The 21,153-nt window shown below is 38.3% G+C and overlaps 1 protein-coding gene across 2 annotated transcripts in view; it reads left to right on the top strand.

Moving 5' to 3' along the window:
* limk1a (LIM domain kinase 1a) overlaps nucleotides 1–21,153 on the top strand; it is a 45,298-nt gene that overhangs the window by 14,507 nt on the left and 9,638 nt on the right. The window contains exons 3-4 of one of the 2 annotated variants that reach the window (XM_078930055.1): nucleotides 8,686–8,824; nucleotides 20,522–20,631. In XM_078930055.1, the coding sequence (XP_078786181.1) occupies nucleotides 8,686–8,824; nucleotides 20,522–20,631 (249 nt within the window). Of the gene's footprint in view, nucleotides 1–8,685; nucleotides 8,825–17,074; nucleotides 17,386–20,521; nucleotides 20,632–21,153 lie in introns of those variants that run through there. The other variant, XM_078930056.1, reaches the window with a different exon arrangement.

Raw genomic sequence — 21,153 nt, 5'->3', positions numbered from 1 at the left:
GTTTTGTTTTTTACAAATTAGTCTTTTGGAATTATGTTGTTTAAAAATAAAAAAATACTCTAAAAGCTTCAAATAGTTGTATTAAACTCAAAGGAATTCCCATAAGAAGGAAAGTGAGACTGATAATTGAAACAAAGCAGGTTCTGCTATGAATCTAGCTTCTGATGTGGTCTTTGGCTGTGGTGATCTGCTTTGCATTTATGATCTGTAAGGCTGAGGAAACCAGCTGTTCTTCACATCTTTTGTTTTCTGCAGAGATTCTTAAACCAAAAGTATTTCTATTAAAAAAGACGGTCTTCATTTATAGTCTGTGAAATTGTATTCTGTGTGTGTAGGAAGACCGGCTTCACAGAGATAGGTGTAGTAACTGAAACTGACTCATTTCTCTTAAGTTTTTGTGCCACTTCTGCAAAGTCAGAGACGTCAGACCACCACGTGGATCATACTTCTGAGTCTGGATACACAAAAAGCCCAGAATTTCTTTTTTTACTTCCTTCTTTCCAAAATGAAAAAAATAATTTCGTACGTTTATGGTGAGTTGTTGATTCCAGTTAAGAATTCATGCACTTCTTAAAAAAAAGGAATGGAAAAACAAGGCTGTGACCTTTCTCACCTCGTTTGCCCACAGTTTTTACAGGTAAACTCTACATTGCAAAAAATAAGGGTTAGCATATATTGTGTCGCATAATCTCCCCTCTTTCAGCCCTAACCTTTAGCCCGCTCCACTGTACTTTAATCCCACTTTGAAATATTCATTTTGTGCCACAGCTGATAGAGGCCACACTTCAACCCTGAATCTGATTAATAAAAAAAAAATAGATTAGTGCCGTCATTTTCCTGACAAAGTCATTGTCACAAGAACAGGCAGACAGCTGGTTCCAATTGCAGCAGGTTTATTAGCTCAGCTAAAAGTCCATAAAGCTAAATCGGGGTCAGGCAGGCAGAGGTCAACAACGAGCATTAGCACATCAGAGAGGAAACTAGAGAAGTCAGGATCCAGGCGAGGTTTGGGGCCGGCAATTTAAGTCAAAGACGAAAAAGGGCCAGGAAATCAAGAGATCAGGTCTGGATTTAACACTCGGTAATGCAGGCAGAGTGGTACAAACAATACTTTGCGCTGAGTGAGGCTCAGTACAGTGTTTAAGTTTACCGTGAGTGATAGCACATGAGAGTCAGGTGTGTGGCATCCAGAAACTGTGTGCTTGGGAGATGTAGTGTGCTTCGAACTCTAGAGATGGTTCCTGCCGATGACCAGAGGGGGAGACAGAGTTCTGACTTCTGACAATCATAATTGACCTCCATCATTTTAAAATATGCTGGAATCTCTGAAATAGACAAAAGCCAGACAAAAGCAGCTATATCAGGTTTATTCTTAAACCTTACTTGATCATTTGTTTTTATAGAATGATTATCATAAAAAAAAAACTGATGATAACAAACTAATGTGTTCTGTTTTGTTTAGTTAGTCCATTTCTAGATGGATTTGAAGGAGAGAGTGAGTGTACTGGAGATGGTATCAGCGTGCCTGAAGTAGATTTAGATGCCTTTTTTAAAAACTCATCGATCTACCCCATCCATATTTTGCAGGGAGATGTTGCGGAGGAGCTGGGGCTTATTTCTTTCAGCTGTCATTAAAGGAAATGCAGAATTTTACCCTTTACAGAAATCCTTGTTCATTGAAAAGAAGTCAGTTTAGAAACAAAGTTCAACCTAAAAATAAATGCCTGTTTTGGGATATCGTTAAGGGTCAGAATACCTGGATTAAATCTATTTAGGCACCAGAATAGCACAAAAAGAAAGAAGTTAAGTCTGGAGTTTGAACAGCTCTTGTCAGCAAGATCCACTGATGAATGAGAGTGACTGAATAGCACTCATCCTGGTTCCCATACCTCTCTGAAGGCTGGAACAAGAAGGCCCTGACTGCGCTAACAGTTATTCAGGATGGCTTAACAGCCACAAAGAAGGCGGCTGATGCTGTCCTGTACCTCATTCAGCTACAGAGCCTCCTGTTTACGGTCTGAATTGATAAAGAGACTGTCTCCCACAGTGGGAAACATTTGAGGCCGTGGAGGGTGCAGCTATTGCTGCTGTTTAAAATGCAGCGCCCGCTTCCTCGTCTGTTGCAGGAGCTGCAGATCTCGAATGTGCCGTATGCCGTATGCTGCTGAGCCGGTGTTTGCTAAGGTCAGGGGAACAGATTCAAATCTGATTGGTTGTGGGATTTCCTGATAGACTATAAAGCAAGCCAGCACAAAAATGGGATTTAGCCATGATGTCAACTTTTTCCATGTGTAAAGGGTGACTTCATCGCTGTGGCATTCTGTGTTGCCATGGAGAAGGAGGAGGAGGGAGGATGGGCACAAAAAGGGGGGCATGGGAACAAGACAAATGTGTCTGTCCCGGTTATGTTAAAATGCAATGCTTGGAGAATTAAAACCCACATGAGGTAGCTGGGAAGAATACTATTCACTTTCCTCATAGGTAAAATGGTTAAGGACACTACTCCGTCAAATATCAACCAATGGGAATTTGGCTGAGGACCAGGAATGCTGGTCTATTTATGTTTACTCTGAGGGGGCGACGGGGGATCTCCCCAGACAGTCTGCCATTTCCTGTGCTCAACTTTCACCCGTCTAAAGATGAGTGTGTGTGTGTCTGCCCACCCCTCTGTCCCACAGTCTCTGCCCTTCTAAGAGGTCATTCTTTGTCTTTGTCAGCCAGCAAGTCAGCTTAGTCTGTTAGTGCAGCAACTACAGCAGCTGACACTCTCATGCTGTAGTCACATTTGTTTCTGTCACCATCCCACTCTCCAGGCCTCATTCTCATTGTCACTTCTTTTTCTGTTCTGTTTTTGCTAGAGGGTCGGGTTCATCTCTGTATTGGCTTATTGATCAGAACCACTCCAAAGCATTTGCGCTGTCTTTGCAGAGAATTTGATGATGGATGTCCTCCTGAGATAAGGGAAAGTGTGAATGACTTAATAATAAATTATGCATACGAGTGCCAGCATGTGTGCCTTTGTGAATATGTTGCAATGGTTTAGCTCTTTAGTAAATCTTTTAGCTTTGTATTTGTCATTTGATGAACACTGTTTGCTTTGGATATCTCTTACTCTCCTGCTTCCTCAGCCTCCACATCATTCAGAGACTCATGGTTACAATTACACACCCACGTATACACAAGTGTGGATGTAAAGCACTGAGCAGATGATGGCAGGATGCAGGGTTGATGTGTAAAAGTCGAACAACTCTCTTGTTTGTTTGTTTTTTTCTGCAAGACCCTTTAACTCCAAAGAGCTTTTCAAGCTTCTTTGGTTTTACTATATCTATAATGTAAAATATAATTTTTAGTTTAAAAAAAGTTTACATAACTTGTGATTTAAACCGAGCAAAGGCGGAACTCTTCTTAGCAACAATGTTATTTTGGCTGAAAATTTGTATTTTATATGTAAAAATAGATTTAATTTGATTGTTTTTAAACCCAGCCCTGGTTGATGTTAATTAACAGTTATTTTCTTAGCATTCTATAAACCTTTGGTCTACTAAAGGGGATTTTTCACTGTCACTTCAGATGCTCATAAATCTGTTTCACCTGTTCTCAGGTGTTGTGAGTGCAGCGCCTTGCTGTCCAACTGGTATTATGAAAAAGATGGTCAGCTCTTCTGCAAGAAGGACTACTGGGCCAAATTTGGGGAGCTGTGCCACGGCTTTTCAAGCTTCTTTGGTTTTACTATACCTATAATGATTGCTGATGTGAAGAAAAAAAAAACAATGTTAAAAGCTTTGCTTATTAAAGCATTTGCTGCTTTTTGTTTTTGTTCAGAACTGCATGTCTGTGCTGAGCAAAAACAAAGGACTTCAGGATGTCAACCAACACTTAAAAGGCCATAATAGATGTATTTATTTAATACCCAGGAGAAAATGTTGGTTGGTATACTCAAAACATAATAACAAATTATTGAAAGTAAATAGAAAGGACTTGTTACTGTAAAAGAGGGAAAGAAACATAGGTCTAAAAATTTTCCAAGCACTCCTCAGGAATAAAAAAACAATCTAAACACAGTTTGACTGAATAATGGCTTTAAACACTTTTTTTACTTTTTATTTTTAGTGAATGGGTTTTAACATTTTTTGTCTAATCATTGGATATAATCTCCAGTCTGTCGCCTAGAAGGATGGATTTTTGGGATGCATTCTAACCAGATAGCAGCTGATGTGGGTGGAAATGAAAAAATCAAAAATATTCGTGCCTAAAACCATTACGCAGAAATCATTTTCCATCCCATTGCATTGGTTACAAAAGGTGCATTAAACTTAACAGCTTTCTTTTAATTTTACTTTGCTTAACATATATTCAGAAAAGAAAAAATGGTGTGAGTTTTTTCCTAAACGTTTGGACAGTGATAAGTGGAATGATTTGCTGATTAAAACCTGTTATTAGAGTGATTTGATGAATACCAGTGAGTGATCTTTTTCGTTTTTACTTGCCAAAGGCAAATCTTCCTGCAGGTGTTCCCCTGCATATAATTTTAAACTAAATAATAAAAGTTTATTAAGTGTGACTTTAGATCAGTGCTGTATCTGAAAACAGCAGAAGACAATCTCCCTCTTGGGGTTTAAGCTGAGCTGCATATTAATTTCATAAAGAGTAGCATAAATTTTTACAGATCAGTTAAATAATTAAATGTTAATTTTTAGTTTTATTTTTTTCTCTTTTGTCTTTGTTTTTCACTTGACATTGTGTCTATCGTAGTATTTAACTCCACCCATCCTCTCTGACTGTTGAGCTCATAGGGGCTCACAGGAACTAGCTAATCATGTTAGGTATTGACCCAGGCTGTCAGTGTGATAAATATATGAAAAGGTCATTAAAACACATTATAGGATGAATTCTATCCAACTTCATCATCACACTTGAAATAATTTAATGCAGCAGCTGGATAGTTAAAGATTAAAAGGTTTCTGCACCATGTGTGCAGTGTGTCATTAATGTTTTGAACTGTAGTTTATCATTTCCTCTTTTTTAGTTTAACATCTAGTATGTAAATGAATTCTCTTTTTGCGTCCCAAAAGTTAATTAAAACAATTTTAAAAAGTTGGATCTTCTTTTGGTCCTTGATAGAATTTGTGATCAAATATTGCAGAAATGTCATAGATTAAGTAGTACTTTTTGTAATGACCAAAAGTCTGACTTATTTTTTATTGGGCTAATAGTAATTTGACTAACAGTCTATATTTAACCAATCGTATAGTCATATTATTTCATCGCATACTAACTCAGCACTTTCACATGGTGTTACCTGCTATCATTGTCAGCTTTTGCTTGGATTTTCCCAAAGGGGGTCAGAACTGTCAATTCAGGGGAGAACAGGAAATGACATAGTGGACTTGAGTTGAACAGCTGAGCTGCTTTTTAATAAGCCCACAGTCAATTTTGAGCAACTTATTTTCTTAATTGTATACAATAAACAAATGAAAGTTCTACCAAATACTTTCAACTGTGTGTGTGTGAAATGTAAAACCAAAATCTGAGTTTTGTTCGAAAAAATAAACAGCACAGAGCTTCCACTTTATTGTTGTTTAGCATTTGGTAAAAAGAATTATAAATAGATTAAAATAAAAATGCTGAAACTTTTAATTGTCTCTGCAGACTTTATTAAAACCCCCATTTATCTCCATCTTTCTGAAAGAATGTTCCCACTGATAACAGGCTTTATTGTCAGCACTCAGTGCTATCTCTGCTTTAAAAAAACAAACCCTCTCAGACTGAAGATTCTATGTAAGCAAAAGTGAACGACCTGAACAGATACCAGATTGGTGTGGACTCAGATGAAAGAAGGTCAGGGACTCCAAACAAGGCAGCCTCCTATTGACCTAGAGGAGGAATTTATTACTCCCCCAGACACTTTCAGCTAATTCCCTTTGAGAATTTAGCAGAGGAGGGTTAGTGGCTGTTATTGCTTGTTTCCTGTTGAGTGATTCAGTTACACTGGAGGGTATCGTTGTGAGTTTAGGATAGACATATGGATGCATGTAACTATTTTTTTATGTGTAAAATCCACATTAATACTAACTACATTTTTCTATTATTTGCAAAGTAAAATTATTTTTACTTTTTTTGAGGAATGTCTGAGCTCTGCAGAATGTGTGAATTTTCCTCCCATTTGCGTTTTGGGAGCATCATATCGGAGCAACAGCAAGCAAAGGCTTTTCAACTTTGATAATCCTCTTAAATGTGGATGCCAGTGCACCCAGTCCTGGTGACTCCAATAAACAAAACGCGGTTCAACATGTGATTAACACACTAACCGCAATCTCAAAATAAACATTAATTCTGCTCTGCTGCTTCCCGCAGCACCTCAGAGATGAAACTCAATGGCAGAAACTTGGCTTCTCCATCTGGTAGTTTTTCATCTTCTCCCCCATATCTTTAATGCTCTGCTGCCACTCCCATGTCTGCTCAGAGAAAAATTGCTGCGTAGGAGCTGATCCTCAGTACATTAAAGCCCTCTTGCCTGTTTAGGTGAATACATCCTACCAAGTATGACTTTGCCTCAGCAGGGATTTATAATAAAAGACAGTTATTGAGCGACAGAGAGGCAGAACAGCTGAGTAGCCGCTGCCTCTGTGCTGCACACATTTTCTGAAAGCCTTGACCTACTTCCAGGTCTCCTCATCCCGCTATTCCTCCAAACATGCTGCATGCTGAAGCAGCTCTGCAACAATCTGCTGAGCTGCAGCAAAGCTCTGAATGCAGACACTGGGGAGACTGTCTGTCTGTCTAATAGATAAATGGCATCTCTGTCTGCCTGTGTTTCAAGGTCATACATGCATTTGGGCAGCATGAAAAGATGCCAAGCCTGGGGCAATGAAGGGTTGGTGATATTAGGAAGTATTTTAAGTAGTTATTGCTTGACTAACCAGGCAAATAAATGCTGAACAGAAAAATTGCAAGGAAAAGCTGAGGTTGCACATTTAGGAGCTAGGTTTGGATTAAGCATCTAATTATAATTATATGCTGACAATAAATTAAATGTAGCTGTTATGGTTCTATGTTTTAAGCAAAGCAATGCATTAAATTTTAGATTTAGATTTTAGATTTTTCCCCAAAAAAAGCTTAAAAAGCTTAAAAACGAACACTCGTCTTTGATCAAAACCTTACATTTTTTCATTTCCCTTTATAAACCTAAACCTCCAGGATAAAATTTCTTTTTTGGCTCCAGCAGCTCAGCATAACCACTAAACTCATGACTCTCAACAAAATGTCATTGAAAACCATTTGAAAGCTGCAGTAATTGCAGCTTTATTATTTTGAAGCAGATCTGAGCTGCTGGTCCTTTCAAAGCAAAATCCTTTTTGAGCGAGTCTGAGCAGAGACGGGTCCAGACGTCTGCATGATCCAGTGGGAGCAATGCTGTGAAGGAGTGGAGACACTCAACTTTGTCATACGTATTAGACGGAGATCACAGCAGATTATAAACAAGTGCATACAAGCTTGTTGGTATGTCAGCCGTGCATTAACTCCAGTGAATTTGTGTGTTTGAAAAAGGATTAGCCCACATTTTGATTTATGTGGCGACATATGTGCTTACTTCCATGAAGCTTGTGTTTATAACTGGAAAGATGTCTTCCTGTTCATCCAGTTTTTTATTTCCCAAAAGTCATGTTTAAACAACTGAGTCATGTGAACTGTATGCGATAAAGCCTGTTTTGGGAAGTCTTTCTTATCCTTTTTCAGTTACTATAAACTCACTTTAAGTTGTTTTACTTGTTTATTTACCTCCAGTGTTCAGTTCTAATGTTAAATTGTGTGTTTTTGTTTCACAAATGCCTTTTTTGTCTGATGCAACTGCTAAAAATCCTAAAGAAACCATTTGAGTATCATGGAATAATAGCCTTGTGTTCTACAGAGCGGAGCCTGATGTACTTGATGTAATGTTTAACCACAGATTTAGTATTCTCTCTTATTTTATGCCATTACTCAGCTCTTGTTGAGCTGTGTGTTTTGGTGTGATCACATGTTAAATGATGTGTAGGACAAGTCCACAAAGAGTGTTATTGTAGCTGTAGAACTGTAATTTGTAGTATTGCAGGGTGTCATTAGGAAGGTAATAGCACACTTTACAGAATGCACGGCAATGTTAGGGTCTGGTAGCTCGATAGTCTGTTTTTTCTGCTAAGTCTCTGACAGTTTTTGTTGAATATTCACAAGTAACCAGTAAAAAAAATTTTTTTCTGTCTCAATGTGCAAAATAATCAATCAAGGATATCTTATTTTATTTCGTATAGTTCTGTAATAGCTATGGGTATCACTACTTTATTACAAAATGAGTTTAATTTATGTTTACAATTCAATTAAATGTCTGATTTATCAGATTATTGTTAAAAATGTATTGTTATTTATCAAAGTTTTTTCCTGGAAACGTTTTTTTAGTTTAAAAAAACATTTACATAACTTGTGATTTAAACCGAGCAAAGGCGGAACTCTTCTTAGCAACAATGTTATTTTGGCTGAAAATTTGTATTTTATATGTAAAAATAGATTTCATTTGATTGTTTTTAAACCCAGCCCTGGTTGATGTTAATTAACAGTTATTTTCTTAGCATTCTATAAACCTTTGGTCTACTAAAGGGGATTTTTCACTGTCACTTCAGATGCTCATAAATCTGTTTCACCTGTTCTCAGGTGTTGTGAGTGCAGCGCCTTGCTGTCCAACTGGTATTATGAAAAAGATGGTCAGCTCTTCTGCAAGAAGGACTACTGGGCCAAATTTGGGGAGCTGTGCCACGGCTGCAGCGACCCGATCACCGCCGGCCTCATCATGGTAAGACGATCAGCTGATTTATCCCTCATCACCCCCACTAACCCCTTTGTGAGCGGACAAAACTCAGGTTACCCCCTTGAGCTGTGACGCTATGGTCAGGCAGGCGTATGCACACCTGAGTCCAAACATTTACAGCCGCGCTTTGTGGACTAATACAGGATCTGTGCCAGACCTGTAACTGACCCTAATCCAGATGGCTACTTTTTCAGTCTTCCGGACCACCAGTGAAAGTCATAGTTGTTGTGACAGGAGAAGGGATCATGTGTGCAGATGCAGTCACAACAGATGAACAGTTGAACTGACTGACTGGAGGTGAAGCTGCATCAAAAAAGAGCTGCAGCCTTTCTAATGATTTAGATTAAAAACAAAGCTTGATCACCTGCAAATATCATTTTCGTTAAAGTTAAGTAGCTTCATATGCTAAGTCTTTTTACCCCAGAAACAACACAGTAGCCTGTTTCGTTTTGATTAGACGAATAATTTGTGAGTTTGGTTGCTAAAACTTGATCGGGTCTAGATGCAGCTTAGATGTAGGGAATGATTTTTGTGGGTTTTTTCTACATTTACTTATTTATTCACAAAAATAAGATGTTTTTGTGATATAACGGGATCTTTTGTATAATACTACAAATTATTTTACCTAAAATGGAGCTTGTAGATTATAGTCATAATTCTAAAAATAATGCCAGTTTCTGATTATAAATGTTAACATGTTTTAAATGAACTTCGAATAGAAATTTGTACGAATCTTTAGATAAAACTCTGAATTTCAAAGAAAGAAAAGTCAAATTTCAGAGAATAAAACAATTAATTGAAGAGTCGTTTCGTTTTTTTGATCATCAGATGTAAGTACTTTTGTCTTTCTTTGGACAAATTAATGTATTTTTTTATTGTTGTTGTATTAAAATAATCAGGTTTATTTTTATATATCGTTGCACTCCCGGAGATCATCCTTAATTATTTTCAAAAGTGAGATTTTGTAAAAAATAAAAAATAAAAAGAAAGAAAATAATAATAATAATAATAACAGGGTTTAGTTTTCTTTGATAAATAAATTCAAACCACCATCTAGATCCAACGTTGGGTTAGTGATGCTGAATTTTATACCAGCCTGCAAAATTAAAGCAACTCATAATTGTCCATTTATTGAGATAAAGCATCTACAAAACTTTAATAAAAGAGTTTTTGTAATTAATCATATATTTTTTGAATATTTTGTAAATGATGGGTTAGTTTAAAGCAGGTTTTTGTCTGTATTATGACCAGCCTCCCAGGTACACAGTGTGGTGATCGCAGGCAGGTCATTGTTTTGAAAGAGCTGTTATCTTTCAAAACAATGCTCCTCTTTTAAATATTTGCTGAAAACTGTTGCTCGTCAACTTTGCTTATATATGAATGATCTGAAATTCCATTTGAATATTGGAAACAGACAAATTGGTTCTTTGTTTGTTCTTAAAAAAAATCCCTAACTTTGACCACTACTTGAACTTTAGGATTTTGTGTCAGACACAAAATAAGAATGGGGAAATGATTGTTTTTAATTCCACCTTATATTATTTCAATGAGCAAACCTGTGAGTGTTACAAATGTTTAGTCTGATTTTTATGTGATGAATTGCCTCCAGCAGTCCCATAAAGGCCAGAGTGCTGATTAAATCAATAATTCACCTTCTCTTGATGGTGGTCTTTAGAGGCTGCTTAGAACTGTAAAGCCGGCTTCCCTCTTCTCCAGTCTGACATTTTGGTTAGACCTTGCAGTCATGTCACAGCTGCACTGAGCAGAAATCATGAATTCCTCTGGTTTTTCGTTACAGCTCAGAGAATTCGATCCATCATTCTGTGAACCACTTCCAGACAGACTACCCTTCGCCCTGCAATCACAATAATGAAGCATCTTGGGCACCTTTAAGTGATTGGGTGGATTGGTTGCTGCTCCTCTCAACTCATCTTGTTTATTGCCGTTCTTATTGAGCCGCAAAGATCGACAACCGCTGTGGTTGTACTTTGGCTAATTTAAGGTTCGTCAGATGTTCAGGCCTAAATACAAAGACAGTAGGTGGATCAGTGCCTTGCCCACTGGCGAGCACTGCCCAGTCACTATGACACGTGTGCTGGTCAGCCTAGGGAAAAACTGCCCTATTTTTAAAATACACTGATGTTGCTGCACCTGAAATACTGCAATCATTGTAAGTTAAAGACACTTTGCGCTCTGTGACACAGCGTTGAGTCAGTTTGCAGGTCAAATTGTAGACCTCATGGCCGGACAGTCGGGGATTTCATCAACAACACTGCCTCCACATACCAACTTTGTCAGGCTTTGCTGCTGTCTTTGGCCATTTGTAGACAGTAATTTTACTCTTCCAACCACTGTCATTGGGTCATTTTAAATAAAGATTAAACAAAATACTGCTAAATGTGTAACTTTTTCTTCTATCATCACTTCATTTAGCTCTTAAGTTGTAAATAACTGAGAAAATAAAGGGCAAAAATATACTTTTTAGGTTTCATACCCAAATATTTATCAATTGTTCATTGTTTACATGGATCTTAGGCCAGAAACCGGACAACGGTAGAGATGGATGCTTCCAAAAATGCCGTAATATGCAATGTGCGATTTGTCAAAAATCTAAAGTGTAAGAACAGTATCAGATTTCAAATTGACATAGTTTAATTGAAAAAATTTGTGGGTTTAGATTTTTTTTTAAATCTAAATAAAGGGTTGAAACTGTGTCTTGATCCTATATAGTAACCAAATATGTCCTAACAATACGGTCTTTCTGCTCATTTGTCTGTCTCTGTAATGCTTTAGAGTTCAGTCCAGTCTGTTTGTTTCATGCAATGCATCCAATCGGCCTTTATTAGAAAGCTCAAAGCTGATATCCAACAGATTGGGGTTGAGCCACACTTTGACCAGGGTTTTTTAAATTCCGGGGCTTTGGCATATAGAATGGGAGGGGGGGGGTAGATAACTTAAAACTATTTAGAAAAACATGAAACAGTCAAAGAGAAACCAAAAAAACGCCTGTGTCTGTGGCATGTTTATACAAAGAGTTAACATAGGACCAGGGTGGTAGTACAGCATTTCTCCTATACCTGTTCATCCCCATTGAGGTTTCACTGCTCAATTAGTATCGTGAGTGGATTGAAAGCATTCTCTGAGCAACCTCTGTTTCTGCTCAAACAACCTAATGGTAAATTAAGTGAATTTACAAAGCATTTTTGGAGTGTAAAAAATAAACTAAAATGGGGAAATGAAATATAAATGTTTAAAGTTACAATTTTTATCTTATTCTGAAATCACATTTTTTAAAAATGTTGAATTTTATTTTGACACAAAACAGCATCTGGTGTTTCCTGTCTCTTCACTCAATAAAGAGCTGTTTGTAATGTTTCCAAATGGAGGAGAAGCAAAGAGATCAATGGGAAACCTCAATGATTTATTTATTTAACAAAATACTGAAACAGAAGATAGAAAAACTATAAAATGAAGCTAAACTAAAAGATAATCAAATCAGAACCTGAACTTGATGTGTTATTGAGGCAAAGCAGAAACACAATCTGAATGTAAGACAGCTAAAAAACACAAAGCAACAACTAAATAAAACCATGGAAACAACAACACACTCATTCTCAAACCTATGACTTCTGAAACCCTCCTTCTTTTAGCAATAGTTTTAATGACTCACATTTGTCATTGCAGATGTTACCATGGCGATCAATGATTAATGATACAAGGTGATAAAAATGCACCAGCGTATCTGACTAATAGTGAACTGCTGTATTTGTGGGACACAATTGTGACTGTCACAAGTGGTTGCTCCCATGCTTTAGAAATAACTTTTAAAATGTTGGAAACAAAATTAAGCAATATTCTTTCTAAAGTTACATTCATAAACAAATATATCCAGTTATAATGAAAGAAAATGAGTTTAAGTTTTACTAATATACGAAAACAAGTAACCAGCCAAACGAAATACCACTTGTGTTCCTGCTACATGACTAGCAGCTATGAATTAGCATGTTTGTGTTTTTCCAGCGTATCTTGTTTTTGTCAGTGGAGCTTTAGTGCTTTAGTCATGTGATATAATTTTGTCCCCAATTAACCCACATCCAATCCTTTGTTTTGCTTTCAGTTTTTTGGATTCTTTTTTTAAAACTATCAAAAGTTTGGAAATGGATACATTTCTAAGAAATCATGAGGAATTTGGGGATTTTTTGGTCTATGTTTTCTTCTGAAACATTAAAATTGCATGTTGTGAGGTTGCATGTTTTTTTGTGTGTGTTTTTTTTACTTTGATCCCACAGCTTTTTTCACTTCCTCTCTCTTTTGTTTGAAACTATTTCTATCTGCAAAGGTGATATGATTGTATGATTAGATTGATGAACTGAAAACCCTTTCTAGAGTTGAACTGAATAAATCCACTCTAACTGTGTTAAGCTGGTAAAATGCCGTTGTTGCTCTTTGGTACACAAATTTAAACTGAGAAAGTTATTTTGATCTGCTGCCAGACTAATGGAAATTCCCATAGCTGCACTTTTTTTCTCACCTCCCTCTGGTATGAGTCAAGTGAAGAGGAATCTGCCCATTATTTCTATACATGTACACTCCCACCAAAACATTTCTGAATGAAAAAAAGACCTGGCGTATGTAGAGACCTTGGTAAATAAATATTTATGAAAATATTTTTGAGCTGACTTCCTGTTTTTGGTATAGACTTTAGCTCCCAAAGCTTTGACTTCCACATTCTGGAAGCTCATCTCCAGCTTTTTTTGTATTTCTCTTTGAATGTTTGAACCACAGATCTTGACCTGTTGATTGCCAACTGTGAACAGACATTTATTCAGTTTTTCTCTTTTTTTTCTGCTGGGGAAACAGTGACGTGTGCTGAAATCCCCTTCTGAGGTCTGGCTGTGGGTTTTTTGGTTTTAGTGTCATCACCAAATGAGCTTTTGCTTTTCACAGTTTCTTTTTTAAGCAGTAAAACATGGCTGAAATTACTGAAGATTTTCCCCACAATTTTTTAATTCAATTGTTTTTAAATGAGGGATGAACAATATTTTCCCAATATGTAGATATTTTTAAACATTATTTTCCAGAATCCTCACACCTAAACTTTTATTTTCATTTGTTGAAGCGAGTCTAGAAGGACATTTTGGAACAAATTAAAAATAGAAAGTTTTAAACAGAATATAAAATATCTATATAGAACTGAAGGGTTTTAAGAGCTTTTAAGTGTACTAAAATCTTCAGTCCTCACAAAAATAAACTTAAAGTGGTATTTTGATCCATGCACACATTTCTGAGTATTCCTTTAAAAACCTGCTCTCTTAGCACCAGCCCCTCCCAACCCACGAAAACATAGACCAGTGTGAACCGCCCCTTCCAGGAAGAGTCTGCGCTGCCAGCGCTACCCCCAGGCTAACACACACACTTTCTAAGCAGAGCTAGCAGTGTTTGGCAAGAACACTTTTGATTGTATATGCACGATATGCACTTTCATCATTGAAAAAGTTTGGATTTTGTTTGTTTTCCAAAAAAAAATCTAGAAAATCACATTGTCTGATTTTTAAAGAATTTATTTGTAAATTATGGTGGAAAATAAGTATTTGATCAATAACAAAAGTTCAACTCAATACTTTGTTATATACCTTTTGTTGGCAATGACAGCAGTTAAACGTTTTCTGTAAGTCTTCACAAAGATTCCACAAACTGTTACTGGGACATGCATGTACTGGCTTTAGCAGGGGGACACTTATGGCGTGGTGTGTCACTGATAGTAGCCTTTGTTACTTTGGTCCCAGCTCTCTGCAGGTCGTTCACTAGGTAAACTGTGTGGTTCTGGGATTTTTGCTCACTGTTCTCGTGATCATTTTGACCCCACGGGGTGAGATCTTGCAGGGAGCCCCAGATGGAGGGAGATTATCAGTGGTCTTATATGTCTTCCATTTCCTAATAATTGCTCCCACAGTGGATTTCTTCACACCAAGCTGTTTACCTATTGCAGCTTCAGTCTTCCCTGCCTGGTGCAGGTCAACAATTGCATTTCTGGCATCCTAAGACAGCTCTTTGGTCTTGGCCATAGTGGAGTTTGGAGTGTGACTGGTGAGGTTGTGGACAGGTGTCTTTCATATAGATAATGAGTTCAAACAGGTGGCATTAATACAGGTAATGAGTGGAGGACAGAGGATCCTCTTACAGAAAAAGTTACAGGTCTGTGAGAGCCAGACATTGTGCTTGTTTGTAGGTGACCAAATACTTCTTTTCCACCATAATTTGCAAATAAATTCTTTAAAAATCAGACAATGTTATTTTCTGTTTTTTTCTCATTTTGGCTTTCATAGTTGAGGTGTACCTCTGATGAAAATTACAGGCCTCTCTCAACTTTTTAAGTGGGAAACTAGTAACAATTGATGGCTGACTAAATACTTTTTGCCCCTCTGTGCATGGATATTGTTTACTGTAAAAATCTTTGGAATAGCATGGTATATACCCTTTAATTATCTCCCTGTTAGTTTTATGTGAAATGTTTAGCTAATGCACTCTACACCTCTTTAACAGCATCTTAAAACTGTCTAAACTGGCTTTAAATGCATAAACGAATGACTCAGCTGTAGTGCTGCTTGACTCTTTCTGTCAACATAGCCTGCATGGCTGATTTCTCCAGTCTGCTCCATTTCTTCTCCAGAGCTTCCATGGAAACCTAATCATGTTTGGTCTTACAGCAGCAGCTTCTCTGCAGTCTGTCTCCAGCACATTATCATGACAACCAGCAGGCATGCGTCCGACCATCTATTAATAACTGCATGCTCAAATGGACTTCCAGCAATGGTTTTAAGTTGAGTGTAAAGTCGACACTTTGATCCCTGTAGGTTATTTGTAAAACCTATAGGGTTCTTTGGTGATTAAAAAAAATGATTGCACATGCGTCAGAATTGTTATTCTTTTCTACGAATCTTTCAAAGTTGTATTCAACAACAGTTGTGTTGATGTGCACGACTTTTTAGCTCTTAGGACTTTTCCCCTTTCCTTCCCCTATTTTGACACACGGTGTAAGTCACTGAATCATTCAACCACGAGTAGAGTACATGACTCGAGTGTTGAATCAAGGATATGTCTACAAAAAGAATTTGTCAAAAAAAAAGTTTGAAACTCTTCAGACATTATGCTATTAGAAAGCTGTTGCATAAACATATTTGTTACCATGGCTGTGGATTTAGACATTGTTAATTGCCAATCCCATTTAAAATAAAATAAAAATAATTTAAAACTGTTTTTTTTTAAATAATGAAAAAATGTGTGTTTATTGCCCTAAGAGATAAAAAGTTGCATAAAAACAAAGACTTAGTCACTTGGCCTGACGTTAGTACCTTTGAAATTACATTTAAATACAGGAAGCTGTGTAGAAAGGAAAGAGAATATTGTGAGGGAGTCATGGTGTCTGACCAGATATACTTATGGAATGCTAACTGAGAGCAAATGGTCTGCAGTAAATTTAATAAGTAAAGGACCTCCAGTGCTTCTTATTTTTACTTTTTTTCCTGTTTTCCTTAAACACTTGTTTATATGTCCATCTTCATACATCATGGGTGAAATGACATCATATATTCTTTTAGACAAGTCTGCCTTCTGTTTCCTTATCAGTCTCTCTTGTCTCGTCCTTTCACCTGTGGTGGCTGTCAGGGCTTCTCTGCCTGCCTAAACTTATTTAGAGAAGTTCACTCAATTCTTCCGTTAGTTCCCTGTAGTTTGCTTTGTTGCTCTGTTCAGTTTTTAACATTGTATTAGTTGTTAAAGCAGTGCGAGTGGGGACTTGGCATACACAAGATGTTCCGGATTTACTACAATTTGAACTCTGATATACTCAGAAACAGTTTTAATTCTTTTATGTTCTCCATCATGAGTAAAATGCTGCAAGAACATGTTACCCCCCTCCATAAAAAAAACAACATGATTTTCATTAGAGTGGGGTTTTAAGGACTTGTAGCTTTTGGCTTGAACTTCGTGATTTTGAGAGGCCTGTCGCTATAAATAGGGCAACGAATGAGATCATCGGAAACCTATTTGAAAAATGTAAGGCACGCCACTGTTGACAAACATGACGGGTCAAAGGCTTCCACTCATAACTTTAGGCAAAAGAGTGGGAAAAAAACGAATATAAATGTGTTTAATAGGACATAGAATATAACTCCTGTAGGTTTAGTGTGTTTGGGAGAGTAGGGTTAAAAAACCGTAGACACAGCCGGCTGAGTTGCGCGTGCGCAGACGCGCGTGGTGTTTATCAGGAAGCGATGAGGTCATCGGAAAGAGGAGGCTTGGAGGCAGAAAGGGGAGTGGGAGTGGTGTAGCGTTGGGGTGAGCTCAGCTCTCAGCTGCAGAGACGGGGTCCGCCCTCCATCTCCTCCTCCTCTGGCAGCAGCTCCGTCAGTGTTTTGTTGTGACAGCGGAGGAGAATGAACTAGAAGCGCGAGCGAGCAGGAGCGCCGGGCCGGGCTGACATGGTGGGAGATCTGTTCTACTGGAGCTTCTGCTGTCTCAGGCTATGGAGGAAGGAGAAGAAGCAGGTGAGCGTGACGTCGCTGTCGGGTCTAACGGGGCTAAAGCGAGCCGCTCAGGCCGGTGGGCTGCCGGCGGGTCTCCGCCTCCAGCCTCCTCATCTTTGAGGAGTCGAGCATGGCTTGGAGCATCCCTTTAAACTGGGTCACCGGGTTGCATTCTAAATGCACATTTACTCCTCTACCCCCCCCCCCCCCCTTTAATTAAAAAACTGATGAGACGTGACACACTTTTTCATTTTTAGACACCCCCCTTTACATCTTCGAATAAAGATGTAATTAAATAATTCATAAATGTTTTAATTTGGGCTGTTTTTGTAATATCTGGATGAATAGATCACACTCTCCTATTTTCCCTCAGCAGGCAGAGGAAAGTCTGAATACATGAACATCATTGTAGTAGTGTTTTGTGTGACAGAAGGGGGTTTCCATTCACGCTGCATCAATGTGGTCCTCTGTTCTCTATCTTAAGCCTTCTCTCTTAATTGTATTTGCCTAAATGCTGCAGACTTGTCTCAAAGTCTGTGGATGTCATGGGAAGCACATCTTCCTTTTTTTTCCCTCTTTCTGGTCAAACTGGTTTCATTTCACTTTGGAGCAGCATTCTGATCATACTTTTGTGTTAAGAAAGTCCATTTGCTGTTCCTTTTGTCAGGACTGGGATTATCAGAAACCCAAAAGCTGCTGCTGGTGTGCCACTAACACAGGAGGCAAACTGTTAAACTTGGTGAAAAACTTTAGGATTTTCTTTGTATTTGGCTGAAGGAAAAAAAGACAAATGTTTAAAGCATGAAAAAACTAAGAGTAACTTGCAGAAACAGTTAATTTAATTTAAATCTGCAATGCGTGTCGACATATAAACCACAGACAGTTCGTTTATAAACCACTTTAGATCTGTAAAACTGTGCAGCACCTGATCATGGAAAGTGTCAGAAGATCCCTCCTGACTGACTCGCAGCTTTTCCACTGGTCATTTTTAAGAAACTGATTTTTGTACTTAGAAAATATTCTATATTTAGCCTCTGCATGACCACTCAACACTCTAAAAACAAGAAGGAAAATGGAAATGAAACTGAGCTATAACACGAGAAAGAGGGGATTTTTATGAGGAAAAATAAGAAGGAACTCAAATGTTCTAAAGACAGAAGAACCCTTTCTTAAAACTGGAAAATATTATTTTCTGAAAGTTTTTCAGTTTTGCTCAAAGCCATGGATGGTTAATAGCAAAATTAGATAAGTTGAGCCTTTTTGCAGGACACCACAAAGTCAAAACAAGAGCACAATCCATAAAAGTCCACACATCCATATATTTTCTTAACCCGCTGTATCCTTTCAGGGCCACACCAGAGCCTGTCCCGGCTACTGTTGGGCGAAGGCGGTTGCCAGTCTGTCGCAGGACACACAATCACTCCCACACACACCTAGGATCACTCAGAGTAACCAGTCAACCTATAAAGCTTGTTTTTTGACCGGAAGCCCGGGTAAAACCCACACATGCACGAGGAGAACATACAAACTCCACACAGAAAGGTCCCAACTGGGATGTGAAGTAGGGCCCTCTGACTGTGAGGCAAGAGCGCTAACCACTGCACCACCATGCCCTAAAAATATCACTTTCTTTTATATTTAAGCATTATTTCTGTCCCCTTTGCTTGTTTTTGAGGCTGACATACATGTGAACAAACGTGCTGCGACAGAACTTGGTTTCTCACAGGAGTCAGAGAAACGCTCGCTCACTGGTTTCTTATGAAGGGAGGATTAGCTTTGCCTGAAAAGATTTCAGCGCTCCTCCTTTTCCTCCCCACTGTGGACATGAAGGATGCCCGTGACGTCAGGGCGGCAGCTGTCTCCTGTCAGATGTGGTCTGAGAGAGGGTGTGTGCACGTTGGCGTGCACACATGGCTCCCACAGACTCCTGCAGAGAAGTGAACTTCTCCTTCCAGCTGCCGTCTTCCCCTTTTAGGACTTCACCTACAAACAAATGTGTTGCTAAATAAAGATGTTGTGCTTTTATTGTTTGTTTGTTTGTTTTTTATGACACTGAGTTGAGGGCAAATGAAGATTATTAATGTCTTATCCATTTCTCATCCCTCTTGACTTACAAAGAGACTACCTGAGTCATGACTGCATGAAAGACAGGGGTGATGAGGTCGTTCTTGGCGTTTAGCTGTTAATTAGTAGGTTTGTTGTAGAATCCCGAAGGCACTCGACATGTTGATCTGCTTTTGTGGCGTTGCTGCTGCTTTCCCAGTGTGGTGGAGCAGCAGATCTGTGGCAATCGACCAGCTGTTGTCGATTCTTTCATGTTTGCCATTTAGGATCTTTGGTTTAACTGTCCTTTTGCCTTTAGCTTTGTTCAAGTGTGGAGAAGTACTCGCAAGTTCCCTACTATAGTCCCTGAACAGCAGATTTAGGTCAATTTAAATCCAGGTTTGCTGCAGAAAATTACTTCTTTTTACTTTATGATGTTTGTGTTTTTGTAGTAGAAGGAAATTGCTCTGTAACATTTCTGAAATCTATATTTTTGGATTTGATTCTTTTGATTACTGTTATGTCTTTAGCTTTCTGCCAATCAGAGTGAGATATGAAACCGCAAACATGGTCTCCAAAGAGCTTTCAGCTCTTGGAGGTTTCACCGTTGCTGTTTGGCTTCAAGGCTCAGGTTGAAAGCCAAAGAAATAACAGGTCTATAGCTGAAACTGAACCCCTAATGGGAGATTTTCCTTGTAAAAGCATAAACTTTGGACAGTGATTTATGTATTCACTTTCTCTTTGTATGGTCCAAAGACCTCCCCAACAGAGCACCTTCCTGATCTGCCAGTTTGAGTCATCTGCTTTGTTTTTGGCCCTAATTTAATTTTGAATCTTGTTTGCAGATCTGCCCCCAGCTTTAGCAGGCATCCTGATGCAGTGCTTGATTCTCCCCTCTGTTTCCAGCGCTTGTTTTATTTTATTTTTTTTTACTCTCAAAGATCTAACCTTCCTCCCAGAGTGATCATAAAAGCCTTATGGTGCTTGTCCCTCCACTCACACTCTGTTTAAAATCCTCAAGGGATTTCTGCTTCAGACCATCAAAGTTAACATTCTGAGCGTTTCTGGGAGACCAAGGGGTGTTTTAAGCATGATCGTGTTTTCTCTCCAACAGGTCGCTGGGGAGCAGAAGTATCACCCAGAATGCTTCAGCTGTCTGAACTGCAGGGTGTTCATCGGGGATGGAGACACATACGCTTTGGTTGAGAGATCTAAACTCTACTGGTGAGCTTGTAGTTCTGCATAATTTAAAAAAAAATCTACTCACATAGTCATCTTTGTTTCTTAAACTCAAACATTCATAAATTGTCATGGAGAAGCCCATAAAAAAAATATATTTTTTCCGTTTAGGCATCAGTTAAGGCAGTTTCTGGAATATATTTCAACTTATTGTAGTGTTTATGACTGGTGTAACCCTTTCGTGCTTTAATTCTGATTAAATTAAATCCACAAATGATCCCTTAGAATCCCACCCTAAGTCCAAATAACCCACAGCTTCCACTGACTTAATCTTGACCTGTCAGTTTGACTCCAAATAGTTTTTTTTTGGTCAAATCTATGACAGCTGTCTCAACACATGAGAAGTCAGTGGGATCACATGAATGTGTTCTTATGGCAATGCTGCATGAAATATGAACAAAGCAAATGAGTGAGAATGCAATTCTGATTCCGTCCACTGCTTGTTAAAAAAAAAAAACTGGCTATAGGAAACCAGAGCTTCATGTTTCCGTGGCTCACAGCTCCGCT

Source organism: Oryzias latipes, chromosome 13 (assembly GCF_053564925.1).
Source record: "Oryzias latipes strain Hd-rR chromosome 13, Olatipes_Hd-rR_3.1".
Lineage (NCBI taxonomy): Eukaryota > Metazoa > Chordata > Actinopteri > Beloniformes > Adrianichthyidae > Oryzias > Oryzias latipes.
This window is presented reverse-complemented; position numbering and strand designations above follow the sequence as displayed.